At 45.9% G+C, this 10,510-nt stretch overlaps 1 protein-coding gene across 4 annotated transcripts in view; it reads left to right on the top strand.

Moving 5' to 3' along the window:
- insc (INSC spindle orientation adaptor protein) overlaps positions 1-10,510 on the top strand; it is a 191,487-nt gene that overhangs the window by 26,059 nt on the left and 154,918 nt on the right. For all 4 annotated transcript variants that reach the window (XM_077247158.1, XM_077247159.1, XM_077247163.1 and 1 more), the window contains exon 2: positions 4,859-4,944. In XM_077247158.1, the coding sequence (XP_077103273.1) occupies positions 4,889-4,944 (56 nt within the window). In that variant the 5' untranslated portion in view covers positions 4,859-4,888. The remainder of the gene's footprint in view (positions 1-4,858; positions 4,945-10,510) is intronic.

Below are 10,510 nucleotides of genomic sequence, written 5' to 3' on the forward strand. Positions count from 1 at the left end.
CAGGACCTGAAGTGGGACAATCACATTGACTCCACTGTGAAAAAGGCCCAGCAGAGACTGTACTTCCTTCGCCAGCTGAGGAAGTTCAACCTGCCACAGGATCTGCTGATTCAGTTCTACTCAGCCGTCATTGAGTCTGTCTTGTGCACTTCCATCACTGTCTGGTTTGGTTCAGCTACCAAATCAGACATCAGGAGACTACAACGGACAGTCCGGACTGCGGAGAGGATTACTGGTGCCCCCCTGCCGAGCCTCCAGGACCTGTACTCTTCCAGAGTGAGGAAGAGAGCAGGTAAAATCATCACAGACTCCACTCACCCTGGACACCACCTGTTTGAACTGTTACCGTCAAGACGGAGACTCAGATCACTGGCCACAAGAACATCTCGGCACAGGAACAGTTTCTTCCCACAGACAATTTCCCTTCTGAACATTTAACACTCCTCCCAAGGCATATGCTTTAAGTGCAATACTCCCACTGTTTAGTGCAATATCCTACAACTCAGGTGACACTTATATGTAGATTTATTTATTTATACATATTCAAAACACTATAAATATGTTCATAATCTGGAAATCTGGAAATGTCTATTCTGACTAAACCTAACTGTGATACTTTTATTCTCATATATTTATATTTTTTATTCTTATAATTCAAAACAAATTCCTTGTGTGTGCAAGCACACTTGGCAATAAAGCTCTTTCTGATTCTGATTCTGAAATATATAAACAAATGTCCACCTAAAATAGTTTTATTTTCTTCTAAAGATTTACTAAAGTAATTCTGGGAGGCATGTTCTATCATGTTCCACAAAATTACAATTACAATAAATCAAACTTAATTATTTGTTCTGTGACTAGAGCTTTTAACATTCATTGCTGGGAGAAAATATTTCCTGTTAATGTGATCTGTACAAGTAGTTCAATCTAATATCAATTATAGAATATGTAATGCAATCATATCTGACATATACTGTAAAGCTTCATTGTTAAACACTTCACTTAAAATAATTAATTTGAATTTCTTAGAATTTGTTTTGAATTGCGATTCAGCTTCATTTAATTCAAATTTGAATTGTAATTCTAGATCCTGTTTTTGACATCAATTCAAATTCAAGAATTGAATTGGAATTTAGGAGTCATGCTCAATTCAATTTTGAATTGTGCACAAGCCTGCTGTCTATAGAAATGTACAGCTTTCATCACAAATATTCTTTTGGATTGCAAATATTATTTGAGTACAGAGACTCAACTGAATCTTTTTAAGAATCAAGAGTGAATCATCTATTTCAGAATATGACTGAAGTTTCCTGCAAGACATGGACATATAAAGCTAAGTTACTCTCTCTGCTTTATACAGCTTCATCTACATAAATGTGTAAATCACAGTATTTCATGAAGGCGGGCATACACAGTGATGTGTGTGTAATTAAATACCTATATAATTTAATGTTGTTGCTGTAGTGGTTTGATTGTTTAATGTCTTTTTTTTAATGAATTTTGTAAGGTGTCCTTGAGTGCCATGAAAGGCGCCTTTAAATAAAATGTATTATTATTATTTATTATTATACTCACACTGAAGGAGTAGAACGCATGCGATGTAAAGCTAAAGCTCAGGATATGTGCTCACACTATACTGTGAGTATGTGCCATAAACCCGTGCCGGGGTTTCAGCCGTGCGATACAGTCACGAGGAGCGACCAACATTACTGACGAGCCAGAAATCCATCCGGCCATCCGATTGGCTGTCGGGAAAGGGTAATCACCTCTCGTTCCCGGCACACTTCCCGGCACACTGCACGACAACGCTGAGAATCTGCCGACCCGGAAAACAGTCGCACGAGTCAGAATCAGCTGAAAAAAAGAGGAAAGTCGCACGTGACGCCCGCCTGTAGTCCTCACATTATAACATCACTTGATTCCAGTGAAATTGGCTCTTATTGTGAAACGGTGAGATCATGGTCAATGGCTCTTGACATGACACTCGTGGACGCTGCTGGTCATGACACGCTTGACTCGTGTACTTCATGTTGTAGGTGGTTTAATGAGAGCTCTCGAGAAAGACACACCAGTGGGAGCTTTCAGCAGAAACAATCCCGCTCGCAGCAGAACTGAGCTTTCGATCACATGCAATATAGGCTTTGATTGCTTCTGTAATCTGACTCATTTTGTGGAATAACATGGGCCTAAATTGTCAAGACACTTTGATGCATTTCACACAAAGAAAGACAAAAGCCAGGTGCATGTCTGTTACTGAATGGCGAGGTGGTCTTCTGTGGGGTTTGTATTGAATTGTGTAGTTTTTGTGTAACAGCAATGTCACGCAAAGGCAAAGCACAGTAACTTAACATTCTGTGAAAATTGAGCCTGAAATCGGTTCTGTTAGTCTATCTTCTGTTCTGCGACTGACAGGTTTGGCTCAGCTGTTCAGATTTAGAGAAAAGGGTTCTTGCTTAATTCATAAAGCTCCAAAGTTTTTTTTTTTTTGGGAGTGGGAGAAACCTGTGTTTCACTGAGTCACTGAGAAGGCATTATTCATAGTCCCAGATCATAGATAGCAGCTTCCAGCACATTTATGCAGTTCCAGTTATGCATTACACGAGTCAGGAGAGACAGGCTTGCAGGGTTAGCAGGTTGTGTAAATTGAATAATGTAAATGGGATACATCAATAAATAGCATTGGATGAGCACTAAAGCTTACTGAGTCATGGATGGTGTTCTGCCAGGAATCAGAAGATAAGGCATATTCTTTTGGCATAGTAATACAATTACTATGGAGGAAAGGACAGGACGAGAATAGAAGCTCTTCAATTTCGATCAGTGGTGGAAGATGAAGCGTTCAACCGCAGAAACATCACTGAAACCACACGTCACTCACTGCTACATCTGCATTTACACCAACACACAGCAAAACTGCTCTTCTGATAGCAAACAGTACAGTACAATCACGCAAGTTAAACCACATGGAGAGACACAAGACCACAAACTGCCCAGCTCCACAAATACAACAGAAATCAAGTGAAATCACGGAAAAATAGAATGAGATCCAAAAATATATTTTAGGATATAATGTACAAATATATTTTTTATGTTGCAAACACAACTTTGCCTGACATTTGTTTGAGGATCACAGCACATATCTCTGAAATATTGGCGTTTGCGCTGCATGCTATGGCTCGGTCGCTGATCGCTGCTGATCACTGATTGGTCAGAGAGAATCGTCACTACCATCGTCATTGGATTTGCGACACGAGACACCAAAACTGCTGGATTTAAATAGTGAGCAACAGCCACCACAGTATCATTTGTTCGTACAACTTTTTTAAATGACTTGCTTTAAACGACCGTTGCTCGCAACTTGAAAAAAGAAATACTACTATAATCAGCCTATAATCTTACCCGCTTTGAAGCGGGACTAAACTGCAGTGGAAAAGCAGACCGAGCCAAAGTAAAGCGAGCCAACGAGTCTACTCCAGCCATTCAGATAATGGTCACACTGCACTGACCAATCACTAAATATATATATTAGGGTGTAACGATTCCTCGATTAAAGTTGAGAACTCGATTTAAAAAAAAAATCCCCGATTGCAATTTACCCGTGTCGAGTAACCGGCAACATACCAGAAGTGGCGTGTTCCACAGACGAGAATCCATGAACCGCATTATTACACCGCTTTCTAAGGCTATGCGATATATTAAAAACTATTTACAATCATAATATTACATAGTGCTATCATGAAATCACAAAGGCTGCGATTCAGTTAAATAAATATATCCTCTTTGGGGTCCACAGAGAAGCACAATGCTTTACTTCAGTTGGAAACGCAGTGTGTGGCATCTCACAAGATTTGTAACATAACTAATTTGTAAATCTACGCCATCAGAGGAGAGTACAGAAATATGTCTCTATGTTTTGATGTGCACATGTTCTTGTTCAAGAAATTACAGTGGCTGTAGAAATTGTATCGTACAGAAGAGACCAAATATTAAAGGTTAAGTTGACATTTGAATTAAATGTTGTTTGGCCAATCTTAAACAAGGATTTGATCATGCCTTATGTAGTAAGAACAACTAACCCCAGGCCACTGGCGCCCTCTGCAGGCATTTGTTATTTACAGTAACATTTCACATTTGTTATTTATGTTTATATTAGTTTATATAATTTATTTTACATGGGTGTATTTTAACAGTGTTCTTCAATAAAACCCATATAATTACTTACTTTGATACTTTATTTTCACCAAGTATTATTGCTTGTTTTTATATATTTTTATTTTAAGTCATTTTAAAGGAATGCTCTTTAGGGCATAAAGTTAACTTGGATCTATTTTTTACCACACATTTTTTGTCCGATTAATCGATGGAATAATCTGTAAAATACTGGATTAATAAAATAATTGATAGCTACAGCCCTAATATATATATATATATGTGTGTGTGTGTGTGTGTGTGTGTGTGTGTGTGTGTGTGTGTGTACACAGTTTTCAAGTAGAGCCGTTAGATGGCAGCAGAGCATCACTCTAAGGCTCAGCTTTGGCTTAAGCCTGACTGTGTGTTTGCTGTGTGGCTCTTATGTGAATATTGTGTTTGTAGGTTGTGTGTTGAAGTTTTGTGAGCTCTTTACGATATGAATGTTGTGTCTGTAGGTGGTGTGTTGAATTTTTGTGAGCTCTTTACGATATGAATGTTGTGTTTGTAGGTGGTGTGTTGAAGTTTTGTGAGCTCTTTACGATATGAATGTTGTGTTTGTAGGTGGTGTGTTGAAGTTTTGTGAGCTCTTTACGATATGAATGTTGTGTTTGTAGGTGGTGTGTTGAAGTTTTGTGAGCTCTTTACGATATGAATGTTGTGTTTGTAGGTGGTGTGTTGAAGTGAGGACACCGTGAGAATGGCCACGCCACAGACTTCCAGACAGAGCAGCTACTCCTCAATCTCTGGAAAGATGTAAGTGACATTATCAATCCAATCATCATTCTCTTTTAGAAAATAAAATAAAATAAGCCTAACTCTTTATAATAACTTTCATTAATAAATAATTTACAAACATTACATAATGCTTAACAGATCATTAGTTAATATATATTCACATAGTTAGACATATGATTATAATGTGCTTAATGTTTACTAATGAACTTATTTCACATTAGGCTACATAATGATTAGCAGATCAGTATTTAATGTAAAAACGTCTAATAGCCATCCAAACACAGCCCTGACGTCTAGGTTAAAACAAGGCAAAATTTGGGCTGTCAGTGAAAATTTAATAGACTTCTAAACCACGGCCCAAGAATAGACTAATCATCAATTAGATAACATGTCAAAGAATTGAAACCAAACAGCTTATAATCCCTGCGTTGGCTTTGCTTACATCATGAAATATTATACATCTCGCTAGTTATTTAGTCAAAAACGTCTCAGGTTACGACTGAAACCCCTTTTCCGTGAAAAGGGAACGAGTCATTGCATCGATGACGTCACTTTGGGGAACGAGTACCTACTATGCCACATCGAGCCCTGCCTGTCCCAGTGCACAGGCACACTTAGGAGCACTAGAGTGCCTGGCGTAGAAGAAATGTCCAGGCTATAGAATCTGATAAAAGTGTAAGGGGTGGCTCATCCAGCCGCATCAAACACTTCTTGGATCAGGGACCCTGAAAGGAGGGCTCTAGAGGATGCCATGCCTCTGGTTGAATGAGCCCTCACAGCCAAAGTTGAAGGCAAACTGCGCACCTTCTAGGCCATAGAGAGAGCTTGAACGACTCAGTTGCTGATGGTCTGTTTGGATGCGGGAAGCCCCTTCTTGGGCGACCCGATAAAACACCAGCAACTGGTCTGACTTCCACCATGAAGACCTCTGGACATAATTCTTTAGAGCAAATGAAGTCTTTCTTCATCCGCCGTCACGTGAGGTGGAGAATGAAAGCCTGTAGAACCGTAGGCCGTGCCACATTAAATGGCACTAGACACATAGCCCGGCCTGGGATGCAAGATATCCTTTATATCTCCGTGAGCAAACTCCAGGCACTCAAGTGATATAGAGAGCTGAAGATCTCCTACTCTCCTCAGAGAAGTAATGGCTAATAAAAAAGCTATCTTTAGGGAAAGGTTCTTGGCCTTAGCTGACTCTAGAGGTTCGAAGGGGGCCTCGACCAACCCTTCCAGAACCACTGCTGGTCCCATGTGGGAACTCTGGTATGAGCCGCAGATCTCATCCTCCAAGCCCCACTGAGGAAACGTACGGCCAGCTGATGTCTCCCTGGAGGCCCATCACCCAGAGGAGTGTGGAAAGCTGCAACGGCAGCCACGTACACCTTGAGTGTGGATGGGGTAAGACCGGCTGAGAAGCGATCTTGGAGGAGCTCCAGCACTGAAGCCAACCGGGCAATTAGCTGGGTCCACCTCACGCTCTTTACACCAAGTGGAAACACATTCCACTTTAGGACGTACAATCTCCTCGTGGAAGGAGCTCTGGAACTGAGTATAGTCTCAACCACTCCAGCCGACAGCCCAGCCTCTCAGTACTGAGCCCCCTCAGGGGCCAGGCCAAAAGTATCCACAGGTCTGGTCGAGGATGAATATTGAGCCCCCGGCCTGTGAAAACCACAGTGAACAGTGGGACGTCCCTCGAGACGCCAACAAATCCATTTCCAGTGGGCTGATCCTCTCGCATATCGACTGGATGTCTGCTCCCTGATTCTGGTCCCCTGGGACGTGCATTGCTCTGAGAGATAAGTTTCCCCTGGGACCACCGGATCTGATGCGCCAATCTGGATAGAGGGCACGATCTCAGAACCCCCTGATGAATCAAGTAGGAGACCACCGACACATTGTCTGCGTGGTAACCCCTGAGCTCTGGGCAGAAGCTCCTCAGAGCCCTGCCATCCATGACCCGCCCCAGCCGCGAGGGAGGGAGGGAGAGCCCTAACACTCTCTGAAAATGGTTTAGAGTGATGTAGACTGTAAAACTGGCCTAGCTTTATCCTGGTCACCGTTATCAGGATGGACTCAATCCGTGCAGGAGACAATTGTGCTTGCATCGTGACCGAGTCCAACACCACTTCCAGGAACGTGGTTCTATGGGCTGATGCCAACATGCTTTTTTTTTTCGTGTCGAGTCTCAACCCCACAAGAGATTGTGAATAAAGTCATTATTTTTTTTTTTTTGAGCACAAAAAGTATTCTCGTCGCTTCATAACATTAATGTTGACTCACTGTGTTAAGTGCAGGTTACTTACTCGATGAGCTGCACGATTCTGGATATGGAGAATTGTTTCTTTAAAACAGAGATTACAGTCCTCTCATGATTCTGAGTAGAAAACTAATCGTAATAATTTACTAGAGGTTCTGACAAAATGTCTGTTGCTGCAGTCTATTTAACAAATATTTAATTCATTTGAATACATTTTTTTTGTTTCAATTGGTTAGAATAAATAATTTAAAGAGCATATTGCAGGTAAGAAAATCAAAATTAATATATAACCTTGTATGAAAATACCATATGAAAAGTTAATGCAGGATTTTAAATGTTTTAAAATGACATAAGGGCACCAATTTATTAGTTAAAGTGTGCGTTTACTTTGACACTGGCTTTTTTTTAAACATCGCATCATTTTACGTCACGAAAGGAAGCCTCAGCAGCGCAGAGTAGCGTGTGTTCAGTCAGAGCGGTCGTGAGTCAGTGTTTTCGGGAGTTTTTGTATTGTAATTGATCATTGTCATAGTCAATTATTGTGTTTGTGGTTGCAAAAACTCCGGCCTGTCAGGACATCGAGTCCACAGGTTTTCTAACGAGAAAAAGGACGGCACTATCTTTCGTGCCTGGGTGCGGTTTGTGCAGGTGAAGAGACATGGTCAGACACACAGAATCGTCACTACCAGCATCATTGTATTTGCGAGACATCAAACCCGCTAGATTTAAATAGCCAGTAACAGCCACCGCTGTAGCACCTGTTTTAAAACTACTTGCTTGATTTGCTTGAAAAAAAAAAAACTTCCAAAAGAGAAATGGCTGAATCGTGGTCAGTGGACGAGTAGTGCAGACGTTCCTCTTGTTGTTTGCAGAGGAGCGGATAAAATATAACCATCAGTCATAATCCCACACACTTTGAAGCGGCACTAACTGCAGAGGAAAAGCAACCGAGCTAAAGCGAACCGAGCCGTGCCGCGCCGAGCCGAGTCGTACCACGCAGTGGAAAAGCGAAGCGAGCCGAACCGTGCCGCGCCGAGCCAACCGTACTGAGCCGCGCCGAGCCGTACCATGCAGTGGAAAAGCGAACGGAGCCGAACCGTGCCGCGCCGAGCCGAACCGCACTGAGCCGTACCGAGCCGTACCATGCAGTGGAAAAGCGAAGCGAGCCGAACCGTGCCGCGCCGAGCCGAACCGCACTGACCCGTACCATGCAGTGGAAAAGCGAAGCGAGCCAAACCGTGCCGCGCCGAGCCGAACCGCACTGAGCCGTACCGAGTCGTACCATGCAGTGGAAAAGCGAAGCGAGCCGAACCGTGCCGCGCCGAGCCGAACCGCACTGAGCTGCACCGAGCCGTACCATTCAGTGGAAAAGTGAAGCGAGCCGAACCGTGCCGCGCCGAGCTGAACCGCACTGAGCCGTACCATGCAGTGGAAAAGCGAAGCGAGCCAAACCGTGCCGCGCCGAGCCGAACCGCACTGAGCCGTACCGAGTCGTACCATGCAGTGGAAAAGCGAAGCGAGCCGAACCGTGCCGCGCCGAGCCGAACCGCACTGAGCCGTACCGAGTCGTACCATGCAGTGGAAAAGCGAAGCGAGCCGAACCGTGCCGCGCCGAGCCGAACCGCACTGAGCCGTACCGAGCCGTACCATGCAGTGGAAAAGCGAAGCGAGCCGAACCGTGCCGCGCCGAGCCGAACCGCACTGAGCCGTACCGAGTCGTACCATGCAGTGGAAAAGCGAACCGTGCCGCGCCGAGCCGAACCGCACTGAGCCGTACCGAGCCGTACCGTGCAGTGGAAAAGCGAAGCGAGCCGAACCGTGCCGCGCCGAGCCGAACCGTACTGAGCCGTACCATGCAGTGGAAAAGCGAAGCGAGCCGAACCGTGCCGCGCCGAGCCGAACCGTACTGAGCCGTACCGAGCCGTACCATGCAGTGGAAAAGCGAAGCGAGCCGAACCGTGCCGCGCCGAGCCGAACCGTACTGAGCCGTACCGAGCCGTACCATGCAGTGGAAAAGCGAAGCCAGCTGAACCGTGCCGCGCCGAGCCGAACCGTACTGAGCCGTACCGAGTCGTACCATGCAGTGGAAAAGCGAAGCGAGCCGAACCGTGCCGAGCCGAACCGAACCGCACTGAGCCGTACCGAGTCGTACCATGCAGTGGAAAAGCGAAGCGAGCTGAACCGTGCCGAGCCGAACCGTACTGAGCCGTACCGAGCCGTACCATGCAGTGGAAAAGCGAAGCGAGCCGAACCGTGCCACGCCGAGCCGAACTGAGCCGTACCATGCAGTGGAAAAGCGAAGCCAGCCGAACCGTGCCGCGCCGAGCCCAACCGTACTGAGCCGTACCGAGCCGTACCATGCAGTGGAAAAGCGAAGCGAGCCGAACCGTGCCGCGCCGAGCCGAACCGTACTGAGCCGTACCGAGCCGTACCATGCAGTGGAAAAGCGAAGCGAGCCGAACCGTGCCGCGCCGAGCCGAACCGTACTGAGCCGTACCGAGCCGTACCATGCAGTGGAAAAGCGAAGCGAGCCGAACCGTGCCGCGCCGAGCCGAACCGTACTGAGCCGTACCGAGCCGTACCATGCAGTGGAAAAGCGAAGCCAGCCGAACCGTGCCGCGCCGAGCCGAACCGTACTGAGCCGTACCGAGTCGTACCATGCAGTGGAAAAGCGAAGCGAGCCGAACCGTGCCGCGCCGAGCCGAACCGTACTGAGCCGTACCGAGCCGTACCATGCAGTGGAAAAGCGAAGCGAGCCGAACCGTGCCGCGCCGAGCCGAACCGTACTGAGCCGTACCGAGCCGTACCATGCAGTGGAAAAGCGAAGCCAGCCGAACCGTGCCGCGCCGAGCCGAACCGTACTGAGCCGTACCGAGCCGTACCATGCAGTGGAAAAGCGAAGCGAGCCGAACCGTGCCGCGCCGAGCCGAACCGTACTGAGCCGTACCGAGCCGTACCATGCAGTGGAAAAGCGAAGCGAGCCGAACCGTGCCGCGCCGAGCCGAACCGTACTGAGCCGTACCGAGTCGTACCATGCAGTGGAAAAGCGAAGCCAGCCGAACCGTGCCGCGCCGAGCCGAACCGTACTGAGCCGTACCGAGTCGTACCATGCAGTGGAAAAGCGAAGCCAGCCGAACCGTGCCGCGCCGAGCCGAACCGTACTGAGCCGTACCATGCAGTGGAAAAGCGCCATTAGGGACTAAAGTGTTATTTTATGTGTTTTTCAGTAAATGGAAAGATGTTGTTAGTTAATGTTAGTATGTAATGTTCAGTTATGTTAGAAACTTAGAGGACTTTCTGTAATGTTTTTGAATTTTGTGT

Source organism: Siphateles boraxobius, unplaced genomic scaffold, assembly GCF_051911475.1.
Source record: "Siphateles boraxobius isolate OS27281-9 unplaced genomic scaffold, OSU_SipBor_1 107, whole genome shotgun sequence".
Lineage (NCBI taxonomy): Eukaryota > Metazoa > Chordata > Actinopteri > Cypriniformes > Leuciscidae > Siphateles > Siphateles boraxobius.